General features: G+C 49.1%; 11 protein-coding genes across 11 annotated transcripts; 7 read left to right on the top strand and 4 right to left on the bottom strand.

The window, feature by feature from the left end:
• Positions 1-171: 171 nt before the first annotated feature.
• N7511_009629 (small nuclear ribonucleoprotein-associated protein) lies at positions 172-1098 on the top strand (the record flags this gene model as incomplete). The annotated part of the gene is made up of 6 exons (XM_057132006.1): positions 172-189; positions 257-265; positions 323-394; positions 450-861; positions 919-963; positions 1019-1098. 6 exons carry the CDS (start codon positions 172-174, stop codon positions 1096-1098), a joined length of 636 nt encoding a protein of 211 aa, XP_056979994.1.
• Positions 1099-1587: 489 nt separating this feature from the next.
• On the top strand, positions 1588-2498 carry N7511_009630 (pyruvate transporter MPC1; the record flags this gene model as incomplete). Its single annotated transcript, XM_057132007.1, has 4 exons — positions 1588-1813; positions 2005-2077; positions 2175-2333; positions 2423-2498. Coding segments are annotated over 4 exons (534 nt in total), but the record flags the coding sequence as incomplete, so codon positions are not given.
• A 628-nt stretch (positions 2499-3126) lies between these two features.
• Positions 3127-5394, bottom strand: N7511_009631 (putative amino acid transporter; the record flags this gene model as incomplete). The annotated part of the gene is made up of 2 exons (XM_057132008.1): positions 3127-3294; positions 3346-5394. 2 exons carry the CDS (start codon positions 5392-5394, stop codon positions 3127-3129), a joined length of 2217 nt encoding a protein of 738 aa, XP_056979996.1.
• A 334-nt stretch (positions 5395-5728) lies between these two features.
• N7511_009632 (putative cation chloride cotransporter) lies at positions 5729-9673 on the top strand (the record flags this gene model as incomplete). The annotated part of the gene is made up of 4 exons (XM_057132009.1): positions 5729-6248; positions 6296-6887; positions 6936-7101; positions 7151-9673. 4 exons carry the CDS (start codon positions 5729-5731, stop codon positions 9671-9673), a joined length of 3801 nt encoding a protein of 1266 aa, XP_056979997.1.
• Positions 9674-10370: 697 nt separating this feature from the next.
• erg12 (mevalonate kinase) lies at positions 10371-11939 on the top strand (the record flags this gene model as incomplete). Its single annotated transcript, XM_057132010.1, has 1 exon — positions 10371-11939. The coding sequence occupies one exon, from the start codon at positions 10371-10373 to the stop codon at positions 11937-11939; it is 1569 nt and encodes a 522-aa protein (XP_056979998.1).
• An 807-nt stretch (positions 11940-12746) lies between these two features.
• N7511_009634 (Zn(II)2Cys6 transcription factor) lies at positions 12747-14924 on the bottom strand (the record flags this gene model as incomplete). Its single annotated transcript, XM_057132011.1, has 1 exon — positions 12747-14924. The coding sequence occupies one exon, from the start codon at positions 14922-14924 to the stop codon at positions 12747-12749; it is 2178 nt and encodes a 725-aa protein (XP_056979999.1).
• A 377-nt stretch (positions 14925-15301) lies between these two features.
• On the top strand, positions 15302-16439 carry N7511_009635 (DUF924 family protein; the record flags this gene model as incomplete). The annotated part of the gene is made up of 4 exons (XM_057132012.1): positions 15302-15325; positions 15374-15720; positions 15773-15954; positions 16021-16439. 4 exons carry the CDS (start codon positions 15302-15304, stop codon positions 16437-16439), a joined length of 972 nt encoding a protein of 323 aa, XP_056980000.1.
• Positions 16440-17142: 703 nt separating this feature from the next.
• N7511_009636 (uncharacterized protein) lies at positions 17143-17667 on the top strand (the record flags this gene model as incomplete). Its single annotated transcript, XM_057132013.1, has 1 exon — positions 17143-17667. The coding sequence occupies one exon, from the start codon at positions 17143-17145 to the stop codon at positions 17665-17667; it is 525 nt and encodes a 174-aa protein (XP_056980001.1).
• Positions 17668-18491: 824 nt separating this feature from the next.
• On the top strand, positions 18492-20639 carry N7511_009637 (uncharacterized protein; the record flags this gene model as incomplete). The annotated part of the gene is made up of 4 exons (XM_057132014.1): positions 18492-18671; positions 18744-19486; positions 19566-20178; positions 20250-20639. The coding sequence occupies 4 exons, from the start codon at positions 18492-18494 to the stop codon at positions 20637-20639; spliced, it is 1926 nt and encodes a 641-aa protein (XP_056980002.1).
• A 290-nt stretch (positions 20640-20929) lies between these two features.
• On the bottom strand, positions 20930-22273 carry N7511_009638 (zinc finger protein-domain-containing protein; the record flags this gene model as incomplete). The annotated part of the gene is made up of 1 exon (XM_057132015.1): positions 20930-22273. The coding sequence occupies one exon, from the start codon at positions 22271-22273 to the stop codon at positions 20930-20932; it is 1344 nt and encodes a 447-aa protein (XP_056980003.1).
• Positions 22274-22877: 604 nt separating this feature from the next.
• On the bottom strand, positions 22878-25053 carry N7511_009639 (acyclic terpene utilization AtuA family protein; the record flags this gene model as incomplete). Its single annotated transcript, XM_057132016.1, is given in 7 exon segments — positions 22878-23452; positions 23503-23642; positions 23679-23897; positions 23947-24581; positions 24636-24850; positions 24869-24964; positions 24993-25053. The coding sequence occupies 7 exon segments, from the start codon at positions 25051-25053 to the stop codon at positions 22878-22880; spliced, it is 1941 nt and encodes a 646-aa protein (XP_056980004.1).
• Between the last annotated feature and the right edge of the window lie 125 nt (positions 25054-25178).

A 25178-nucleotide genomic window follows, 5' to 3' on the forward strand; every position in this document is an offset into this window, starting at 1 on the left:
CAATGCTTACTAACCAAATATCAAGAACTGCCACCCGACAGAGCTTAAGCTTGACAACGACGAAGAACTCGCGCCGTCGCTCAATTCCCCCACAGTAGAGAGTCTCGCTCTATCTACTGTTTCCTATTTTTTGATCTTCCAAGTCGCACACGTGCGCGCTTCCCAGCCACCATGGCCGCAAACAAGATGGTAAGTTCCACGTCCCTATCCGCACCTCAACCCGTGTCAATGGCTATCGCTAACTGCTTTCTTCTAGGCAAACCTCGTGAGTTTACTTGGGCTATAGCCTGTTGCGCTTGAGAATGCCTAACATTTCATATAGATCAACTACCGGATGAGGGTGACCCTCAATGACGGTCGCCAGATGACCGGTCAGATGCTTGCATTTGATAAGGTACATGATCTTGCTCAGCAATCCATATATCTCAGCTAATCTTACCTCTCCATAGCACATGAACCTTGTTCTCGCCGACACAGAAGAATTCCGTCGTACTAAGAAGAAGTCGAAGCCCGCTGCCGCCCCCGGAAGCGCCCCGCAGATCGAAGCAGAAGAGAAGCGAACCCTCGGTCTGACTATCGTGCGCGGCACTCAAGTCGTCTCATGCTCCGTTGACGGTCCTCCCCCCGCCGACCCATCAGCCCGTCTCGGCGCCGCTGGGCCTGGCGCCGCTGCTACACTCGCCGCAGGCCCTGGTATCAGCAAGCCAGCTGGCCGCGGCCTGCCCGTCGGACTCGGCGGTCCAGCTGCTGGTGTCGGGGGACCTCCTCCTCCCGGTGGCTTTGGCTTCCCCCCTGCTGGTTTCCCCGGTGCCCCACCTCCAGGCTTCGCTCCTGGACGTGGTGGTCCTCCTGGTGGTCCTCGTAAATTATTCCAGTTACCCTATTGATAAAACCACATGCTGACTATGTACGATCTAGCCGGCTTTGCTCCCCCTCCCGGATTTGCTCCCCAAGGCGGACCCCGTAAGTTTCTACACAGCAGCCTCTTTCCCATGCGCAGCGCTAACATTGGAATTAGCTGCCGGTTTCCAACCTCCCCCTGGCTTCCAGCCTCCTGGACAGGGACGTGGGTACCCTCCTCCTGGATTTGGCAGGTAAATGGACTTGTGTACAGAGACATATTCTACGCTTGACATCATCGGCGATCTGATTTCAACTGGCAAGAAACAAGCACCACTCAGCGCTGAAAAGAAACCACTGTCGACGCTTCCAGTGGATAAATGATATGCGTACCGGCTAGATCAACCCACATTTTATTGGGCAAGGCGTTGTGGCGCATGGACGGAGGTCGTGTCAAGGGCCGGGGACAAAAAGACCAAAATCCTCATGAAATTTGCATTAGGTTAAAAATTAATGCTAGCTTACTTTAACACGGCTCTCCTTTTCCAACTCTCTAAGTTGACTTGCGTATTACTGTTTTCATATATATAAAATTTAAATGCCGATGTGTATATCTCCCGGTGACAAGCTTGTAAATGCGGCGAACGCATCTGGTTAGTATAGTCCCAAATACAATCCAGATTGTAATGCCAGTCACATTGATTAATTACGACTCACGCCAAACCCTCCAATTTCTCATCGAAAGAAATACTCGCTCTATCTCTAAATCCCAATCGACGTAGTAGTGACTCACGTGACAGCCGCCGAACGCCGGGCCCTCGAGTTAATTCCGCAACCTCCATATACCGACCTCACCTCCTCGACCCCCAATCCCGCAGGAACTTTCCCAGTAACTTCAAAATGGCTGCTTTCATCAAGGCAATCAACGCCAAGATCCGCTCCAACTCGGTGCTGGACTATGTCTGCTCAACTCGTACGTATCGATGCCAAGTTTCCCGAAGCTCTTCCCGCACCGAGATCGGCCAACGAGACCGCACGAGAACATAAGCATTGGAAGCGACGTCGAGGGTCGAAGGAATGAGCCTTCGCCGGAACGGCGCGCTTGGATGGAAACCACCCGTCGAGAACTTACGCGGATTGCTGACTGTCAATGGCGCCTCTTAGACTTCTGGGGCCCTGTCTCCAACTTCGGTATTCCCATCGCCGCTGTGATGGACACGCAGAAGGATGCTGAGATGTATGTTTTGGATCCATGACACCAGGGAGATTTGAACTCTCGTTTATTGCTCTGTGTGTCTGTTTCGGGACGATTGTACTGATAGCTTCACTTATAGCATCTCCGGCCCCATGACCGGTGCTCTTGTCGTCTACGCCGCTACCTTCATGCGCTACTCCCTCGCTGTCACACCTGCCAACTACCTGCTCTTCGCTTGCCACCTGACCAACTTCGGTGCCCAGTCTACCCAGGCATACCGTTATCTCAACTACTGGAAGTACGTTACCGTCCAAGATAAGACCGTCCGGCTTTGTTTAGCGCCCATAATCCCCGGAATTATATGCTTACATATTGTTCTCTCTACAGCTTCGGTGGCCGGGAAAAGCAGCTCGCTGAGAAGGCTGCCGCTAAGGGTGCTGCCGCTCCCGAGGTCGGTGCTTAAATAGTCCGATAAGATTATATTGGGTGTACTTTTCGTTCTTGTTGGGGCTCTCATAGGCATCATCTCTCGTTCTGCAGCGTTGTATGTCCGCATGTGGTCCGATGGTCTTGTCTGAGCCTGAAAATCTGGGGTTTCAGGCAATGCTAATAGATGAGGCATATAAAGAGGACTTGCGGTTTTGAGGAAGATTCTTATCTATCGACACTAAATGCTTTGCAGCTGTGGTGTTCCGGTAGCCATTGTACATAGGCTCTTTGCACTTGAATCATATTTCAATTTGGAATGTCTCGATTTTTTGAATGTATTGAAGACAAATGCCTGGTTAGTCTAAGTAGTTCATTTGCTGACCTTGGCGAAAAAAGACAAGGAGAAAGATCAAATACATATTCGGTAGATATGATTCCAAAAACCGGGATGGTATGTGTACAGAAGCACCACTCGACCTACAGTCGCCTGATGTAGTGATACTTTGGTCAAGATTGTGAACACGCAGCTTCGTCCAAGCGTCGAAGCACCAGAAAAACCCCATATGCCACAATTTAGGGTTGTATAGAAAGCAAGAGAAATGCAACAAGATCAAAGGGCCATTTCGCCACGCTCTACAACAGTCAAAGAAATAATCAAGATCTTAATGAGAGTCACAGTATCCCGGGCTCTGAGGAACCTCAGGACCGAGCCAGTTCCCGATGGTCAGGGAGGTCGTGTAGACGCAACAGATGGCACCGAAGACTGCGAGGGCAACGTCGGCGATGGCTTGACGTTTGGAGTGAGCACAAGCACGCAGGTGCAGAAGGGGCTAAGACATGGTAAGTAGGTGATTGAGAAATCTGCATAGAGAAGAACATACCGGGTAAACATAGATCAATGGAACACAAGCGAAGCTTCCGACCAGCGAAACGAACTTGTCAAGATCATCGGCACCGCACCAGGCGACAACAGAACAGATCATAACAAGGAAGAAACGGAAGCCGTTCTTCTTCCACTTGATGTATGGGTTGTACTTGCCACTACGGGTGAACAACTCGTTCTCCATGATACGGATCGCGGGGAAAAGCTGCAGCGGAGTGCTCAACAAAATGGCGAGAGAGTAGAGGAACTGGACCACGTTGACAAACTTGTCATCCTGGGGAAGGTTCAGAAGGATGACAGTCTTGGTGGTGGATCCGTATGCCGCGTAACTTAGGGCACCGGCAGACAGGAAAATGATGGTGATAACAACCATGACACCAGCAAGCACACCAGGGAAGCGGTGAGGTTGCTTCATCGACTCTTGAATGGGAATGATGAGACCTATGCCTTCGTAGGTGAAAATGGCGGTACCGATGAACATGGACCATGTAGTCGGGTTAAAGGAAATGACATCGGAGATACCACCCTGGTTGACCAACGTGGTGACATCGTAGTAGTAGATATATAGCAATCCCAGGAGGATAAACACATCCGCAATGAGCGCGGTGAATCCGAGCTTGCTGATATCCCGAACCAAAGACAAAGGCAGGAAGATGATAAGCTGCAGAAGCACCATATACTTGATGTCAATGAAGGTAGCACACTTGCTCACAGCAAGTACAAATGCCTGCAGATTCTGCGAAACAAAGACGATGTACGCTGACACGAAGCCCAGCTGACTAAGGACAATTGACCCAAGAATGATTCGTCGCATGTGCTTGCCGTACAGAATACCACCGATGTCACCGAAAGAACCATCGATCTTCATGCGGGTGTTGACGAGAAGGATGAAGGCGTAGTAGCTCAAAATCGACACAGCTAGTAAAACCATGCTACTGAAGAGCATACCACCATTTAAGAAGGCACGGGGCAGGAACAAAATACCGGTACCCACGAACGACTTGAGCAGTAACATCACAGCACCTGTTGTCGTAGTATTGCCAACCGGTGAACGCTGCTTGTGCTTTCTCTTCTTCCGACCTGGTGTTTCTGGAGCCAATAGTGCCGCATCTTCACCAGACTCTCTACCTTCCTCTGGCTCATCCCAAGCATCGGATGAAAAGTATTCATCAGGCCCAAGGACCTCGTCATCTTCCTCCAGCTCCTCTCCAGCGAAGTGACCATAAAGGGTCAAGAATTCCAAGAAGCTTGTGGTAGGTAGCTGGGGAGGGCCAATATCCCCCTGGGCACTTCCACGGTGAGGGCTACCAGCAGCTCTCCGAAGATAGTCTCTACGGAAGCCTCCTGGAACACGAATTGTGTCGATATCCTCCGTCTCATGCTCTGGCCTTGGTCGGCTGACGCTGAAACTCTTGCTGCGCATGAATCGACCTGCAGCTTCTGCCTCAGCATCCTCTGCCCACCGATACACCTGTCGTGTAATATCACCACCCTGTAGTTGTAAACTTGAGAAGTGCTCGTCTCCTATGCTGGCCGCAATATCTGACTGGCCATCTCCCTGATCAGTCACCAGATGTCTTTTGATAACCTCAGGATCTTCATACGGTGCCACTCCAGGGCCGGGTGACTGGCGTCCGTTCTTCGTATCAAAAGATCCGTACTGTGAGGCGACCGGCCGGGGATCTAGATGCAACGCTGGAGACCCAGTGTTTCGCGACGGAGTTCCAAACCTCGGCGGTGAGCGACCCAGGCTCTCTTGAAGCTGAGACGCAATCATAGATTGTCCAGGACCGGGAAGTGAAGCTGTATGAGCGAATGATTTCGAGAAGTCCTGCTCATTGTTGGTTGCGATAGGTCGACCGGCTGGAATCCCTTGCCGAGAAGACAAAGAAGTTCCAAACGACGGGGAGGGTACCGGGGACGCAAGTCGTGCAATGGAAGCCTGTCTAGTACCACTCTCAGGCCCGGGGGACCTCGAGCGTACCGAGGAGGCTATTGGCACAGATCGAGCTGGAGTTAGGGACGAGCCCTCTCCGTTATCTGTCATTATAAATGTGGTCTCAGGGTGAGCCCCAGGGATATTTTAAAAACGAAGAATGGACATGAACAATCTTTAGACCGACAATGTTCCAGGAGACGATTTCAGAATGTGAAACAGCCAGATGCAACTGAGGAGTGGTCTGAGACGCTAAGCGGCGAGGATCCAAGCTGACAGTGTTTGCACTGTTTGCTTTGCGTCATCCATTGGTTGTTATCGGACCTGCGAGATGATGTAGGTGGGTGGTTGGTTTCTTCATGTGTTTGAATTTCTACTTCTTCTCTTGTTTCTTTTTGTACATTCGAGTATCGGCCTTATGTCCATATAGACGTTGCATTTTGCTATGACGCCTGAACGAGCCGGAACATCCTCCGACTCCTTGTCTCGCAGACGACCCAACTTCTCCACGCGCAGTGCTACAGAAGATACCTCGCGGCTAGCTCCAGGCGACTCGAGCCAGGCTCCCGCCGATGAACGCACTCGGTTATTACAATGGCCACCGACTCGATGGGCCCGTCCGTATGAGCCAGTGAATTCGTCAGAACCCGCGGAGGATCAGCGCCATTCATCACCCACCGACTATGTTAGAGGAATTTCGAAATGGTGGCATAATAGAGGAGAGAATTCTGAGAACACAGATAGCAGAGAGACTGCTTCCTCGCAAATGGGACCTCCAGGTCCTCTGCGCGACTCTAGCGTCGATAGGAAGGACAAGGGACATCGGTCTCGATCGGTAGACGAACCCAAGAAGCTTGGAACCTTCTCTGGCGTATTTGTTCCGACAACTTTGAATGTGCTGAGCATTCTCATGTTCCTTAGATTCGGGTTTATTCTAGGACAAGCTGGTGTACTGGGTATCCTAGGTGAGTAGACTTCCGTAGATGATTTGGCCTATGCTAATCAATTGAAGGTCTGCTACTTGTCTCGTACACAATCAACCTTGTGACAACAATGTCTCTGTCCGCAATCGCAACAAATGGAACTGTTCGAGGAGGCGGTGCATACTACCTGATCTCTCGCTCCCTGGGTCCTGAGTTTGGTGGCTCAATCGGCATCGTATTCTACCTGGGCTACGTCTTTAACACTGGAATGAACGCTGTCGGTCTAGTGGATTGCTTTACCCAGAACTTCGGCACAGAGTCCGGCGATTGGGCCAATTTCCTCGAAGAAGGATTCTGGTGGCAGTACCTCTGGGGTACCGTTATCCTTGTGTTTTGCACTGGTATCTGTTTGGCAGGAAGTTCCATTTTCGCCAGAGCGAGTAATGGGCTTCTTATCATACTACTTGTGGCGACCTTCAGCATTCCACTTTCCGCTCTTTTCATGAAGCCTTTCTCTTCTCCTCATCTTGGCGTTGAGTTCACAGGACTTCGTTTAAAGACTTTGATGGGAAATCTTAAACCACATCTTACCAAGGGGGCCGCAGGAAGTCAACTGAAAGGACGTGAGAATTTCCAAGATCTCTTTGGTATTCTCTTCCCTGCCACAGGAGGCATTTTCGCGTGAGTGGGAGAGCACACCCCCAATCGTAGCTTACTGACCGGTAGTAGTGGTGCAAGTATGTCTGGCGACTTGAAGAATCCAAGCAAAGCTATCCCTAAGGGTACGCTTGCCGGGCTGGCATTGACATTTGTCACATATGGGCTTGTTATTCTTGCAATGGCAGCGTCTGTCACCCGAGAGTCATTCTATAACAACGTGAATGTGATTCAAGTTGTGAGTTATAATTTGCATAAAGATGATCGCATGATCTAATTGAATTCAGGTCAATGCCTCCGACGTGGTCATCCTTCTTGGAGAATTCGCAACCAGCTTTTTCTCCGCCCTGATGGGTGTGATTGGGTCTGCGAAACTCCTTCAGGCTATCGCAAGAGACAGCCTCCTACCTGGGATTGGCATATTTGGCCAGGGAACTCGCAAAAACGACGAGCCAGTCTATGCAATTATAGTGACATTTGTATTCGCCCAAGTCACAATGCTTTTCGACATTAATCGCATCGCATCCTTTGTCACTATGACTTACCTGATGACATTCCTTGTGATGAATCTTGCTTGTTTCCTGTTGAAAATTGGCTCTGCGCCCAATTTCCGTCCTTCTTTCCATTACTTCAATTGGCAGACTGCAGCGGCCGGAACGTTGGTCAGTGGTGTCAGCATGTTCTTTGTGGATGGACTCTATGCTTCGGGATGTGTTAGCATATTGGTGATGCTGTTCCTGCTAATTCATTATAGCTCGCCACCAAAACCCTGGGGCGATGTCAGCCAGAGCCTGATCTACCACCAAGTGCGCAAATACCTGCTCCGTCTTCGCCAGGAGCATGTCAAGTTCTGGCGTCCTCAAATCTTGTTGTTTGTCAGTGATCTCGACAGACAATACAAGATGGTCTCTTTTTGCAATTCGTTAAAAAAAGGAGCTTTGTTTGTGTTAGCTCATGTTCTTGTGACAGATGACTTTTCTGCAGCCGTCCCTGAAGCGCGCCGTCAACATACGGCCTGGACAAAGTTCGTTGAATATTCCAAGATCAAAGCCTTTGTGAATATTTCTATTTCTCCAGCAGCAGAATGGGGAATGCGGAACATTGTCTTGAACTCAGGGTTGGGAGGCATGCGCCCGAATATTGTCGTGATCGACCAATTCCGACAAGACCAGTCGCTCGTTGAAACTTTCTCGAACACCGGTCGAAGAGATTCCAAGACAAGGCGTTCCTCATCCCAGGGCCCTGGAACAGACGAGCCTCAGAATCGACCAAAAAGCCCGCCGATGAGTGGTCAGAGTTACGTCACAATACTTGAGGATCTTCTTTTCAAGCTACGAATCAATGTTGCTGTAGCAAAAGGATTCGAAGATCTAGAGCTACCCGACGCACACGGTCGTCACACGAAGAAATATATCGACTTGTGGCCGATTCAAATGTCGGCCGAGCTCGGGGCTGACAACGAAAGCAAACAAAACGTGCTCACGACTAATTTCGACACATACACTCTTATCCTTCAGCTGGGCTGTATTTTGAACACTGTGCCCTCATGGAAAAAGACCTACAAAATCCGAGTGGCAGTGTTTGTGGAGTATGAGACCGACGTGGAAGATGAAAGAGCACGAGTTGAGGCTCTTCTTGAGAAACTACGGATTGAGGCTGAAGTCTTGGTATTCTGGCTTGCTTGCGGTGACCTCCAGGCTTACCGGATCATTGTAAACGGCGATATTTCATCAGCCACAGCCGATTCCCAAGAGAAGGTTCGATCCACTTTGCAAGGAGAAGAATGGTGGCAGGGAATCTCGCGAGCTCGCGCTCAAGACCAGGGTCAGATTATTGATACGGGAAGCAACAGCCTGCCACAGGACAGAGCTTACAGCTGGCAAGGTCCATCGAGTCAAGACAGTGGATCCACAAATCTGCGCCGGCGAGTATCTGGCCTGAGACGATTGATCCAGTCCACTCGCCGCAGACGGTCTATTTCAAGTTTCCGAGCTCTAGGTGGAGTGAACCTTGGTATGCAAACACATCGATTGTTGGATTCCTTTGTCGACTACGATAGTTCGGACGGCTCAAGCTCAAGCTCGGACAGTGAAATGGAAGGTTACACTAGCGAACCCGAGATCAATGATGGGGATATAGCCACCCCTGAGCCTGGAGCTGGTCCCTCGCGGCTTCTTAGTCGGTCCAAGACTGATGACGGCAGTCCTAGTTCGGCTTCTCCCAATACACAGATACCTACACCTCGCGTTGAAGATACCCCAACCAGCCTCCCGGTGCCATCGATCATTGCAACGGAAGATGACGCCTCGCCGAAGAGTAAAACTCCCGTGCGACGGCCTCCCATGAGCCGCTCTGCATCTAGCAATCGGTTCAGCTCCTCTCCAATCCCAGAAGCCAAGGTCAACACGGAAGCCGAAGAGGACAATGGGCCATCCATTATGTTCGCCGCTCAAAATTCCCCTCCCAGATCCAACAAACTTGATTCAATCTACGCCCGCCGACCGTCTGCCACGCCACCCACTATCCGCAGCCACAACAGTGCATCTGGATACCCCAGCACAGCCTCACACCCATTGTCCTTCAACGACCTACCCAGCCGAGCCCAGCATTTGATTTTAAATGAGTTGATGGTCCAGCATAGTGGCGACACAGCCGTTATTTTCACGACCCTGCCGTCTCCCGTGGAGGGCACCTCACTAAGCGAAGAGGACAGTGCGTCGTACCTGAGTGACTTGGAGGTGCTGTGGCAAGACTTGCCGCCTTGTCTTTTGGTACACAGCAACAGCATGACCGTGACGATGAACCTGTGATGACTTGACGACCTTTGCAAATTAGACCAAGTTGTGCTGTTGTATCGTACATAAGCGCCTAGATTTTGTGTGATTTTTCGGGACTGGTGCAGATGGTGACTACTGTACTGTATGTGCCCCCTTGCATTACTCTGACCGATACAAATACATATCCTATTTTTATTTCATGCGCATAAAGGCACCATCCATTGTAAACTATCTGGGTTGAAGTTTGTCGTTGCCTGTGTTTACTGTAGAGTCGATCATTCCGGCGCTACTGCACGCCACAAAATCTCTGCACTCTCAGCTTCTAGAAAGCCCCAAGAGGAGTATATCCAGTAAATAATGCAAATAGCCGACTAAGAACCCCAAATCCAGCCATTAGGAACGCGAGGAATAGCTGCACACATAAGCGATCTATACACTAATTAAACGTCTGACCAATTGCGATTGCAGCTGTTCTGATTGGGTGCGTCGCGTTCCCTCGTATACTCAGTAGTATCGAGAACTCCCCCGACTTTACTCCAGATAAGTCCAGGGTCTCTCCATTGCTTGTTTTCTGACTTGGACATTCCGTTGACTATGTTGAGCGTTGTTCACGTTGAATGTTTGCCCCTTTAATTTTCAAAGTTCTAATCGAATCTTCCGCATCGCCGCATCGCCGCATCACCATCTCCATCTCCACCTCCTTGTTCCCCCCCTCACATTCTAGCCCGCCATGACCGAAAGCCCTATTCGTCGATTGAACGGCATGAAAGCTTCAGCTCTCCCCCAGCGTCGCTCTGTCGCCCACTTTCTCCCTGACAACCCCGTGAACGGTGTAGCGGTGCCTATTCCTCCCAGGGGCGAGAATGGCTTGGATGACAGCTCCGACAGTGCCTCTTCCACAGAATCGCAAATGAATGACATGGAGGAACCCAAACGGCCAGTCATGTCTCGCAAGGCTTCATCGCCTATGGCGCCCACATTCATGGTGTCTGCCCCAGGCAAGGTCATCGTGTTTGGAGAACACGCTGTGGTCCATGGCAAGGCTGCCATGGCAGCAGCAATTTCCCTCCGCTCCTATCTCCTCGTCACAACCCTTTCCAAATCGCAGCGCACAATCACTTTGAACTTCCGCGATCTAGGTCTCAATCACACCTGGGACATTGACACTTTACCCTGGGACAAGTTCCACGACCCCTCAAAAAAGAAGTTCTACTATAGTCTCGTCACGGACCTCGACCCCGAACTGGTCGAATCGCTCGAGCCACATCTCCAGGGCGTCTCCAAGGGCCACCCAGATCGCAAAACCCACATCCGCTCCGCCTCCGCCTTCCTCTACCTCTTCCTCTCCCTAGGCTCCCCCCAAAGCCCAGGCGCCATCTACACCCTCCGATCCACCATCCCAATTGGAGCCGGCCTAGGCAGTAGCGCCAGTGTTTGCGTCTGTCTCAGTTCCGCACTCCTTCTCCAGATCCGTACCCTCGCCGGCCCCCACCCAGACCAACCGCCCGAAGAAGCAGAGACCCAGATCGAGCGTATCAACCGCTGGGCTTTCGTCGGAGAGCTTTGCATTCATGGCAACCCCAGTGGGGTGGACAACACGGTGGCCGCAGGCGGCAAGGCCGTGATCTTCCGTCGCGACGATTACACGAAGCCCCCGACTGTTACGCCGCTCCCCACATTCCCCGAGCTGCCCCTCCTACTTGTTGACACCCGGCAAGCGCGTTCCACGAAGACAGAAGTCGACAAGGTCGGCAACTTGAAATCAGCCCACCCTATCGTGACGGAGTCTATCCTCGACTCTATCGATCAGGTGACCTGCTCGGCGCAACGCTTGATCCAGGACCCCAACTTCGAGGGTATCTCCGAAAAGACACTCGCCCACTTTGGTACCTTGATTCGCATCAACCATGGCTTCCTTGTCTCTCTTGGGGTCTCTCACCCACGCCTCGAGCGGATTCGTGAACTCGTGGATTATGCCGACATTGGCTGGACGAAGTTGACCGGTGCAGGCGGAGGTGGATGTGCCATTACACTCCTCCGTCCAGACGCCAAGCCCGAAGTCAGAGAAGAACTCGAAGACAGCTTCGTCAATGAAGGCTTTGACAAGTACGAAGTCACTCTGGGTGGTGACGGTGTAGGTGTTCTCTACCCCGCCGTCCTGCGCAACGGCACAGACGAAGAGGGCGGCGAAGAGATTGATCAGCAGAAATTCGAAGAAGCTGTTGGTGTCGACGGCATCAAACGTCTCGTCGGTGTTGGCGAGGGATGGAAATACTGGCAGCGGGCTACTACTTACTAAATCGCCTTGGCCAAGACTTGACTTGCATATCCCTCCGCATGTGATTGTCCGAGTCCCGCAAACCTCTGCCAACGATTCAGCTTGATTCGATCTGCTGGTTTTGACTTGGATCTTGGACTTCTTACTCTGCTCTACCCTAACCTACCCCTACTCCTTCTTGTCCCATTCTTTGTACACATTATCGACCATATGCATTATACTCCACCTTTTTCATCCTTGATATTCTCCTTGGAACTCTGTTGTGAATGTCCCCTTGGCCATGACCTCACCTCTATCTGCATCCTCATTTCTATTCTATTCTCCTTCTCCTTCTGCTCGTGCCTCTTTTCAACGCTACTCACATCCTTTAACTTTCGGGCTTTCAGGTCTCTCTTTGCATAATATGATTTCCCAGTTAATAGACTTGCCCTTAGAGGGTTGTTCTACCCACTGGATGATTGGAATTTAGGAGTATGGATTCAATCAATTGATTTTAATATTACCACTTCTATTCCTTGTAGGATAAGCACCATATCCCACCGCTTCTCGTCGTTCGCTTAGAATAAACCACAGCGAAGTATATTCCACAAGAGAATCAACCATAACCATCAGCCATCAACCGTACCAACATACCAACATACCAAACACAAGCATCAAGAACCGAATCCCACCCGACAGCACATCCATATCTTTTCCCACACCAACAAATCAAACAAGAGCAAAAAGGGTATCCAAAATCTATCAAAAAGAAAAAAAAACAAAACTAATCCATATACATCCCCATCCACCAAGAAACCCACCATCAAACATTCCTCCAAGTTGCCCAAGTCACCCCATCGTAGTCTCCCACCGATGATCCAACATAACATCCACCCAAAAAACATCATCCCGACCCTCATCCATGCGCCTCCAGACCTCCGTGACAAGCTTCAGACAAACACGAATAGGCTTCGGCGGGAGCAGATGCATGAAATGATTCAATCGGCCCAGGATGAACTGTCTCGTGCGCGAGACTTCAATTGCCTCCATTGATATAGTTGGGTGATGGGTTCCGCCATTGGGATTGGAATTGGACTTGTTATCGGTGGAATGCTCAGTCCCATCTTGCTCGTTGTCATTGTCCTGCTCGGATGCTTGGAGGGGTAGATGCGGCAGACGTAGTTCCGAGCATGAGGCGACTAGCAGGAAGGGCTGGAGACAGCGGGTTCGGGATTCCAGGGGAATGGTCTTTAGACGCGAGAGGGTTGTTGTGGCGAATTCGGTTAGCCAGGTGTTGTAGAGGGCTTCGCGGTCTGGTGGGTCCTGGGTTGGGGTTTGGGTTGGATTTGGGATTGGAGTTGTGGTTTGGTGTATCGTTGATGGGGTAGGGGTAGGGGTGGTGGTGGGATCTGCGGAATTGGGGCCTTGATTTGGTGTCTCGGGACTTTGGGTTGCAAAGGCTGAGAGGTTCATGCTGTCTAGATCGACGGGGAAGAATGGATCTCTTGAGGTTGATGTTGTGCTTCCTGGGCAGTGGAATGTGGTGGAGGCTGATGTTTGTGGAAGACGGTTGTATAGCAGGTCTGGGAAGACGCGGTAGAGCTGCATTAGGCCAGTGCATCTGTAGACTTCGGCCATGGTGAGGAGGTGCCAGACTGGGGTGTCGTCGTCGCCGGGACTGACTATTTCGGCTTCGGATGGGTGGGCTAGGGCTAAGAGGCGCTCTTCAAGTTCGAAGGATTTCTCAATTGCTGATTGTGCGCGAGTGATGTCCTCTTGAGAGGTGTATCTTCTTGATCGAATGCGTTTTCGCTCTCGGCGGATCAGTTGGCCAACTTCGTGCACGGTGAATTGTGTTTCGCGTGCAATGCCGGTCCAGGGATGTGGGACTCGTTGGAGAACGAGAGACTCACTTGATGATGAGGAGTGGGAGGTTTGTGATAGGATCATTGTGTCGTTGTCTGTGACGAACGACAGAAGCATTTCCCAATATATCAGAGCTTCTTCGAAGAACCGATAATTATTACTGTCGTTTTTGTTGAAGCTGAAATCTTGGCTGTGCGAGGTTGATGATATAGTGTTGAGCTGCTTACGGAGCGTATTGAAGAATGATATACCTAGATCAGTTGGATCATGCCAGCTAGCTGTCTGTCCGAGCATGAGGAGCGCCAGTAACGACTTATCGTCCATTACTTCTTCACGGTTAATGATCTCAACAGCCTCGTTTCGCATCTTTCGGCCCATTGGACCAAACTGAGGGAAGTCGTTGACCAGAGTTGCGGCCGCCATGCTTTGCATTGTTCGACACATTGCCAGAGAGGAACCCCAAAGACGAGAAACCGTAGTTCGGAAGGGGTTCATTTGACTGTCGTAACTTGAGAACAATGCCGCCACCTCTTTAAAATAGTATTCGATAAGAGTCCATGAGGGGTTGTTCAATGAACGAGACATTGTCATCAAATTACGAGGCGCAGACCGTTGAGATATAGGGGGATAGCTGCGGACAATAGTCGCAGGAGAAAAGTCTCGCAATGCAATATCACCCTGCTCCTCAGGTGCGGGAGTCGGTCCAATAAGTGACATGAAATGCGAAAGATCAGCCCCAACGTCTCTAGACTGGCCGAAGTCCTGAGCAAAGTCTCTCGATTGCGGAAAAGACGGTGATGCTGCCGTCATTGGTGATAGATCTGTCAATTCGGGTAAGCCCCCACCGGGAAGATCCCAAAGGTTATCGCAGAGCGAATTTGACTCGTCCAAGTCGAAGCTCCCTGATTCCAAGTGGTGATGCTCAAAGGTCGACTCATCTTGCGCCACCACAGGCGGCTGATTTGGCGCAGTCGACCTGACCTCGGTCTCGGAAGTCGATGCGGCAGGACTCTCAGTGATCCATCGTAAAGACTTTAGATATCCAGGGCATCGGACTCCTAAACGTGTGCACCGGGAACACTCTGGTTGAAGTTCGTCACATTTGACTCGTTTACTCTTGCATCTCCCACAGCCATTGCGCGATTTCTTGACTCGCCGCATAGCTGAAAGAAGATGGAGATATCAAAAGTGCCAGGCAGACATGACCAAGATGCGGAGTATAAGTGTGAGGAGAAGTGTGCGGGGAGGTTTTGGGATCTTTTGCCCTCTTTGGGATAACCTTATCTGACATAATACACATTGGCCTCTAGCCCTAACATCTTGGACGTCATATGCATAGATAACACTTGGAACACAGTATAAACTAAACATCATTCACAGCTAACCATTAAACCCTTCAGGTTCCAAGGACCATGGAGCCATGAGGTTGAAATAACTAACTAACTATACATGATGACTCAGCTTCTCGCAAGATCTCGGGACTCGGCCTTTCAAGATTGGCGGCTTGGTAACCAACTTACCAGGTTTACTCCCGAACTATGTTACTTATGACAAGCAGCAGGGTAAGTGACCGCATTTCAAATTTCTGCGTCATGGCTCTTATTCGACAGGCAATCACAAGAAGACTCGTTCAAACTGCGAGATTCAATCCCTTGAAGCTAGTGGTGGTCCCAGCAACTGGTCTGAGACCATCCCAAAGCGGCCGGGAGCGAGCAATTGAGAAGATACCATTTCACCACACATTCTACCAACCTAGCTTGACCCGCAAATTTCACTCCTCGCCCATTGTCATGGCAAACCCGTCGGAGCTGAAGCAAACTCTCACGCCAGCTCTCCTCGATGAGGTCCATGCCTTATGGTTCGACCATCTGGAAAGCAAGGATGCTCTCGTCCTACCAAAGATGAGTGATATGGGCCGCTGGTTTAAACAAGACTCTGAATTTGACAAGCTCTGCGTGTAAGTACTCAACATCTGACCCTTGAAATATATCAAAACTAACGAGACAAAGCGCAAATTTCCGCCCAGCTTTGGAAACAATTGTGAACTCTGGAGCCTCCGACTCGGATATCATCGCTGCGGTGAATCCAGCTTCGCCAATGGATTGGATTAACATGATCCTTTTGTTAGACCAGATGCCTCGCAATTGCTTCCGAGGAGACGAATCAAGATTGGTCTTTCAAACTTTTGATCGTGAGTGTTGACTACCCAGCCCTCGTCTCAATCCTAAATATAGTACTGTGACTGATTAAGGCACAGCTCTGGCCGAGAAAATTGCCCTCAAGGCACTCAAAGCGAACATTCCGACTCAGTCATCTTACTTCCGCTATCGATTAGCTTATCGAACTTGGTTTCATCTACCCCTCATGCACTCTGAAGATCTGGCTGTTCACGAGAAAGCTGTTCAAGTGCATGCGGATACAGCCAAGGATATGGAGGAGTTTGTTGCCAGGGACACTTTGACACTCTCCGAGGAAGAGAAAGAATGTCATGACATTCTAATCAACCAAGTGGATCATCTGAGAAATTTCTTGAAGGTCAATGATGAGTTTGAGAAAAAGCACAAGGTCATTATTGACCAGTTTGGACGGTACCCGCATAGAAATCAGGCGCTCGGAAGGATTTCCACCCCGGAAGAAATTCAATACTTGGAAAATGGTGGTGAGACTTTCTCGTGAATGCAGAAGTTTTTAGTGTACATTAGTTGAGCTATAAATTATATTTGAGTCTCATTGAATAAGATTAGGTCCTGAAGAGTATGCGAGACTCACTCGACGCGCAAACCGGTGTGGTGCTCATGTTGAGATCAGAATACGCAGATCCTGATACGAATGACCTTGAGGTCCGCGTCTCGGGTGAGCTGATCTATTTAGCAACCAAAGAGTCTGGACTGTTCAGATTCACCCTAGGGAGCCATAAAGTGATCGTGGTTGTAGCTAGAAAACCAGGGATTCAAAGCAAATAAGGAACCGGACGATATGCGGAACAGAAGACTAGGATCGATTTGATTGAGTTCTCGTTAATGATTGTGTCGGCAGTTGATTTCGATGATAATGAAAGATGCACTGTTTTGCCCAACTTGCCATCCATTCTCATTCTCAATCCTCTTTCTTCACTTCTGTCTTCTTCTATTTCTCCTCCATCTGACTGCCCCAGGTGCAACATGCCACCACTGTACGATGCTGATCCAGTTTCGAATGATACATCTGACCTGAGTCTCTCTCCTGCTGAAGATTACTGCGAGTTTGATTTTTCCAGTGATCATGGCGACGCCCCCATTTCTGGGCTTGCGCCAATGAATACCAACGCGGACCAGGACGACACAGCCCTGGGTTTGTTACAATATGCAAGACCCAGTATCTTTTGCCTAGCTAATCAGGAATGCCAATAGAAAGCAAAGATCAAGTCCAGAGTCTGATCAATCCTGATGGCTCAGATATGCGCCGCATGTCGGACAACATCGACAGAGACTTGATCACCATCCCCCAGCACACGAGCTCCGATGGCAACGCACCCACCCCTGAGATACCGCGTCGATCTGGTCGTTTGAAGAGCAAGCATGTTACAACTCCAAACCCGCGAAATTACAAACCCATTAAGTTGAAACCTTCGAAGCCTTCGTCAAAGAAGCAAAAACCAGCTGCTTCTCCTGCCAATGACGAGAGCGTTCAGCCCGTTATCCTCCGTTTGGCATCAATTCCCGAACCTTCACAACTCACCGATAAGCTGTTTGACTCGTCTGTAGAGGAGCTCTGGCGAGTCCACGGTGAGCTCTGTTACGAAAGGGCCATCCTCGAGCGTCGTATTTGGGCATTAGGAGAAGATATCAATAAGCTGGCTGAGGTTATTTCCCATCGGGAAAAGAGAGCTCCTACTCCTGTTCGTGGCTCCAAATGGGGTGTCTAAGTCTTTTTTTCGCTTGCTGATTCTTAAATTACTGTTGTTCTCTTTGTAAGCTAATTCTTGACTGATACCGATATTGTACCTTGTTTGTGAATTTCTCAATTATGTTGATGATTCATAGCATGTTGTATCTCGACTCATTTAAGCAAGTCTTTTGCAAGGCTTTGAATCACAAAATACCTGCTATAGCATTCCCAGAGGAATGCTCTCAGCTTTGGAAATTAGTAATGCCTGAGAGATGAGGCATCGATTTAGACGGTTGACCCCGCCAAACCCTAAAGCCGGGACCACAGGGTGCAGCAGTGTCACTCTTAATACGCTCCGTGGCGCAGGAACAAGACTAAATTAAAAAGTCAAAAGTAAAATGATTACATCAATGCCCTTGGATCTTGAGATGGAATATGAGTGCTTGGGTAAATATCACCACTCGATATGAGGAGAAGAGTATCCGACGTCATGACTTCTCCAATTTTCCGCAGTGCCCATCCACAAAGGAGATTAGGAAGAACATTGAGCACCATAGATAATTGCATATGGTGTGATATTGACAATCAATTGGCTTCCCAAACGACCCAGAGTTTATTCATCGGCAACGATTTGCATTCGTTTACCTGTTCAGGGTCAATGATGCTTGCTGTGGAGAACGAAATGTCAGGTCAGGGCAAACTACGAATCACATTCCATAGACGATCAAAGATGCCCCATATGCAACAGGGGCAGTGCCTCCGAAATAAAGCTTGATGTCCCCAGGTTAGGTCTTCGTCGGTTCTTTTCGCCTTTTCACTTTTGCACTTTTTTGTGGCTTTGACGTATAGTTCTGACTTGCTATGAAGTCGGAGACGGTGACTTATGCCAGTCTTGGTGCGGCAACATGCATCGCCTTGATTACATGTCTTGCTGGTGCCCTGGCTCAAGGGAACAATAGCACGAGTGAACCGGTTGTCCTTACTGTCGCAGGTGAGGGCGGGAATAAGTCTAGTCCACTGCTCTATGGAATTATGTTCGAAGTAAGCTTCTTGTTCTTATGCTGTGGGGAGGGTTCTTCCGCTGATATTTCATTCTCTTTTCCTTCTTACTAGGAAATGGATCATAGCGGCGATGGTGGTATACACTCACAGCTTTTGCAAAACAACGGCTTTCAAGGGACCTCTCTTGGACTTACAAGCTATGCACCATTGGGAAATGTGACTATCTCCCAAGATGGCTCGAAACCTGTCAGCGACGCCATCACGTCCTCACTCGAGGTTGCAGTGCCTGACGGTGTCACGGACTATGTCGGTTTTGCAAATCTGGGCTATAAAGGAATTACTGTTCTGAAGGCTACCTACAAGACGACCTTTTGGATGAGAGGGAAGTACTCGGGAAAAATAAATATCCAACTCGTTGGATCGAATAGCTCTATCGTTTATGCCGATCACAACGTATCTGTGAAGAGTACAGACTCGAAGTTTACAGAGGTTGAAACATCCCTCAATACTACCCACTCTCCTGATGGAGAAAATGAGTGGCGCCTGACTTTTGATGGCTCGAAAGTGGGTGGTAGTTCACTTAACTTTGGGTATATTCAGCTTTATCCGCCGACATTCAAAGACAGAGATAATGGTCTGCGAGACGATGTGGCTTCGTTTCTGGATGAGGTCAATCCAGCATTTCTTCGATTCCCAGGTGGAAACAACATCGAAGGGTTGGAAGTTGATAATCGATGGAAGTGGAATACCACAATCGGACCCGTGGTCGATCGTCCAGGGAGAGAAAGTGATTGGTTTTATCCCAACACAGACGCGCTTGGACTAGACGAATATCTCTGGTGGTGTGAAGACATGTAAGTCGATATTTTTCCATTCTGAGCCCTTTGGAGGACGGGAAGGAAGATTCAGCTCTGACAGCTCTTCATTACACAGGAACATGGCACCGCTGTTAGCCGTCTGGGCAGGAAAGTCATACGGGGATATCATATCGGGCTCCGACCTCGAACCCTTTGTGGACGATATCATGAATGAGATGGAATACCTCTTCGGAGACTCGTCCACTCATTACGGCAAGATGCGGATCCAGAACGGCCGGAAGGATGCTTGGAAAGTTGAGTATATCGAAATCGGAAACGAAGACGACCTCACTGGTGGCTGTGACACCTACCCGGATCGGTTCAACCAGATCTACAAAGCCATCCACGACAAGTATCCAGATGTCAAATTCGTTGCATCCAACGGAGACTTCTCCTGCCTCCCATCACCCCTTCCAAAGGATGTTATCATTGATCTGCATCTGTACCGGAAGCCGGACGACTTTGTCAAATTGTTCAACCAATTTGATAACCAGCCGCGGGATCAGCCTGTGATGATTGGCGAATATGGAGCTCGGAACACGTCAAGTGCCGAGGGAGTGTACTGGCCGTATATGCAAGGAAGCTGCAGCGAGGCTGTGTATATGATGGGGATGGAGCGCAACAGTGACATTGTGAAGATGGCAGCCTATGCTCCATTGCTCGAGCACTTTGACTACATATCCTGGTCGGTAAGAAAACTCGGGGTATTGAACCATTGGGCTCCTTGCTTGAATATCTGCTAATCACGAGCGATTCATAGCCAACCTTGTACGGCTTTAATGCGACCCCTGGCAGCATTACTCCGTCCACTTCCTATTTTGTTCAGAAGCTTTTCGCTTCCAACAAGGGTGACACTGTTGTCCCTGTCGATTCAACGGCGGACTTCGGGCCTGTTTACTGGGTTGCTTCTAGGACGGGTTCAAAAACATATCTGAAGCTTGCAAATTATGGAGAAGATCAGCAAACTGTCCAAGTCAGTATTCCAGGTGCGAAGACTGGAAAGCTGGAAATGCTTTCTAGTCCTCAGTATCATGGCAACACACCTTTTAATGTGCAAGCTCAGACTGTCACAACGAGTGTGTTCAATCCATCGGGCAATTATTCAGTCAGTATGGATCCCTGGGCAGTTGCAGTTCTGTCAGTGTCATGATAGATAATGTACATATTGTAATGATCAATCAATTTATTTTCTTACGACAGCGGTGCTGCACGATGGACGCTACAAACTGTAATTTAACTCTTCTATGTACGTTTCGGGGCCGAAGAGATAATAAAATCGACGATCATCTACATGTTAGGCTAAGAACGATCTACGGCGATAAGAACTGTAGTTAACGGATGCACTGTTGCAAGGCATCAACTTCTGGGATTGTAAAGATACGAATAGACAAACTTTCGAGCAACAGAAATACTAGCAATAGCAACTTTCGAACCTAAGGACTACTTCGTTTCACGATAACCATGACCACGACCATGTAGTAGATTCTCTCTCTCTCTCTCAACACAACCATCGATGAACTTCTGGGGCAGGCTAGCCAGCCGTGAATCCACATTGCTTTCAGAGAAAATCAGACCCGCCTTTTCCAGGTACTTTCCCTGAAAAATCTCCCATAGCTCCTGGTATAAAACATGTTCCATAAGCGGCAAAGGATAATACGGGTCATTCTCGAAAAAAGCCATGACAAGATGTGAGACAACCCCCTCTGGATTGTCCAAGGCAGCCTCTGTATCCCAGATATGACATAGATTAAAGTCAAGTGTCCACAGGCGCATTGTTCGCTGCTTGAAGTTGACTTTTATCAAGGACTCAATATCTGTGAATGGCTTCATGGCGGCTAACCGCTGTGGAGTTAACTCAGGTCCAATCGAAATGGAAATACCCTGTGAGTAGGTTGTGTCGCCTTCGCTCCCGAGGACAAACTCAATATCGTAGCCATCCACCTGCGCGGACCAATGAATAACTGCCAGAGCTTCACCCATTGCACTCGCAAAGTATTTGACGGGAAGATTCGGCTCGACCATTTGGTCTAGATGAAGATTGAAGTTGCGTAAGGTGAAGTTTGCGGACAGGGTATTGACGAGGCGGCGCCGACCCAAGTAAACACGAGCTAGACAATCACGATTCTTGTCATTCGAGGCCGCAAGTGCACGAGATAGGGCTGGACAGTATTTATCAATCAGAGCTTGCCGTGCAACTTTTGGTATTGGGAGAATTCGCTGGCTGATCAAAACCATAGCTGGGAGCGGAACTGATTCATGAACAGTGGGGAGAAAAGGAATATTCTCCTGCCACCATTCGTGGTTGTCTTTTGGAACGAAAGAGAAGAGTTGAGGAACACGACATTTGATGTTCTTGTTCTGTTCCAGGTCAAAAGCTCGTCGCACACTAAAATGCGCCTTGAAGTCATTCCACAAAGTGTCTTCATATGATGGCTTGGCGAGTTTCAGCACGTAGTTTCGTCCAGGTCGCTCAAAAACAAGACCGCACTGCCCGAATCCAATCACACGATAGCCAACTGAAGCGGGACCTTGTTGACTTCGCTGGAACTGAGGAAAGGAAGAGGTTGTTCTGGTAAGTGAGTCTGGAGAGAGAACTCCGCGAAGAACATTATCTGCGGATAGAGAGTCATCTAGACTCAGTTGTTGGACCACAGCGTCATTTTGTGCCCGGTCCAGGAGTGCAGAGAGTTGGTTGGTTAGTTTAATATTATCACACAAAGAAGAGCCGAGCGAGACCGTTGAATCCTTATTAGAGTTATGGGCAGAAATTCGCAGGTGATTCATGTTGGAAGTCGAGAGGGGTCTTTTAAAGTGAGAGGAAAAGAAGGTGCTCGACATAACTGAAGTTGTCCCACAACCTTATCAGGAGTATATCATCAGGCAGCAGACATTGACCTACACTCAACATGACCAGGACGTACGTAACTGTGACGATGCAGTCTTTACGATGAATATAAGACATTCAACTAGCAAGGGTCTTGATAAGGCCTTAAAAAGTACTACAGTGCCAGTGGTATACCGGCGCACAACTCAGTAGGCAATGACCTCTTTTAGATGTGCAATATGGAGGTAGTCACTGAGCAACCAGTAAGCAGCAAATCGTAAGCTCTGAGCAGCCAGAGAGTGCTCAGAGAGCCTAGAATAGGGAAGCCCTAGTAGAAGAACAATGCTATACTGACATAACGTACAAGTTTTAATTACTCAAACAATTAATTGATGGATGAAGTGTCACTTTTAAAGTAAAACTGAAATTGTGACACCTACGGTAAGCAAACACGGAAATACCTTTTCAAAAGAACTCCGATAAAATTGAACTTTGCCTAGAAAGACTTCTCTGACAACGTCACCAGATTCACCCTCACTAGACAATTCAAGAATAGACCAAGCTTTAATCTAAAAGCGAAACAGGAACCTCAACGAACTTGTCCCGGAAGAAGTCTCCAAATCCCTTCCCAAACCCATCCAACCGACTAGAGCTACTGACACCCCTACCAAGAATGCCATAGATAACAAAATGCACAGCCCGTATGTGCGGGAACTCAACTCTCTCAATCAAAAACGACTCATCCCAATCCTCGTCTTGAGCAAGCATTCCCCGTACCCGCTCGCGGCTCATATATGACCGCAACCAAGACCAGTGCTTCTCTTCAGTGACGAAAAGACCGAAATTGAGGTTGGCCCCTTTATCGCCGGATCGTGCCAGGACAATATCCCCCAGTCTGATTGATCTTGAAGGCGAGTTAAGTAGGGCTTGTTCTTCGCTGGTGGGGATGTGATCATAACTTTGACGGGGTGGAAGATCTTCATATGCTGGTGGATGACCTGTTGGGAATGAATTAATAGAATCTGACCCGCCAATAAAATTGATTTCTTCATTGAGATCTTCTTGCTTTATAATTGCTGGATAGTAAGCCAGCACTGGGCGTGGAATCGCTGTGCGCATGTCGAGGGATGAGTGAAAGCCTGTATCGTGTCTGTTAGTAAATGGTCTTTTTATGGAGACTGTTTCATACCCGAGAAATGCTTCAATGAGATATCTTTCAGGGACCCTAGTACAGCAAGGACGGCTTCTGGGGTAGCTGCAGCGATGAAAATACGGAGGTAAGTTGTGCTGCTTCGCTGGGATACTGGGTTGGACGCAGGAACGCCAATTCTGATTGCTTGTCAGCCTTTATTTCCAAGCATTGACGAGCTTTGTTCTTGCCTTTGAAATTCAAGTGTATCAATATGATCAATGGCCTTCTGGTCGATGAAATGTCGAATCTGTCTTTCAACCAGGTTCCACTTGGCATCAGTAGAATACCCCGTAGCGTTGAGGAGTACCTGAGCCTCGAAGCCTCCTTGGTAGAAAACAGCCAACTTGGTCGTTGGAGGAGGCGCGTGTCCTCGAATTCCTCGAACACTCACCCTTTGACCATCAGCAACCGTCATCGAATGGTGAAAGCAGAGGGGTATACCTGTTTTCTCCAATCTGCTCGACAACTATGTCATCCAACGTAGCACTAACATCACTATTCAAGTAAATGTTCCCTTGAAGCTCATACAAAAACTGGCACCGCAGGGTGTCACAATCTATGAGTCCACCAGTTCCAAGATGCTTAGAAATAACACAAGTACCATCAGAATCGATCTCCGCAATCGGGAACCCAGGGTGAATAAAAGTGTCAACTGGATACCGGTCAAAGCCAGAGAAATTACCACCGGTCACATAGGCAGAGCATTCAATCAAATGCCCAGCAACCAAAGCCCCAGCCAGACGATCATAGTCTGTCTCTGACCATGAATGCCAGAACCACGCGGCTGCAATAACCGGACTAGCATCTGAGACCCGGCCACAGATTACAATATCAGCTCCTCGACGGAGACCATCCACAATGCCCCGAGCGCCGAGGTATGCGTGCGCCGAGACCATTGGGACGGGGTCGTCGGCCTTCGTAAAGGCATAAGTGAGAGTGCCTGGCTTGACGGACTCATTCCCTGAATCAAGATGCTTTAGCTCTTCGGGCGTTCGGGGCATGTGAGGGCCAAGTTTGGGATAGAGGTCGTCTCCAGACAGATAGGCGACATTCAGAGCGTGACCTTTTTGGCGGCACTGAATGTGCGAAAGATGTTAGAGACCATTGCAATATAAGAACATGCATCTTACCAATTCGTCTACTTTCAGTGCTAGACCCTTGGGGTTGAGAGCGCCACCATTGATCACCACTTTGATGCCTTTGTCAGCGATCACGTCGATGGTTTGTTTGATTCCTTCCCAAGCGGTTTCCTCATATCCTGCATGCTCGCCGCGTCGGAAGGCTTGTGCATTGTTTGCCAGGTTGACCTCTTCATAAGGGATACAGTCAGCCTTATTTCCCATTACTTATAGGAAACACATACCAGCGAGATAGTCACCCGTGATGAAGTCGATATCTCCGAGGGTTGCTTGGCGATACATCTCATAGGCAGGGTCGCCTTCAGGACAGTCAGTACAGACTGTGTAATCAGGAGACTCAACTCATACCATGATATCCAGAGCAATTAGCAACCCTGACAGGCCGTCCACCGGTGTTCATAGGCGACATTGTAAGCTATAGTTCTTATCACGTTATCTGTTATCGATAAAGAGCCAACGAGCCAAAAATTGTATAAAAAATGTGCATTCGTTTCCACTTCAATTTTCACTACAGATTAGCGAACGCATACATTT

Source organism: Penicillium nucicola (genome assembly GCF_028828085.1).
Source record: "Penicillium nucicola strain IBT 29836 chromosome Unknown utg000010l, whole genome shotgun sequence".
In the NCBI taxonomy this organism is placed as follows: Eukaryota; Fungi; Ascomycota; class Eurotiomycetes; order Eurotiales; family Aspergillaceae; genus Penicillium; species Penicillium nucicola.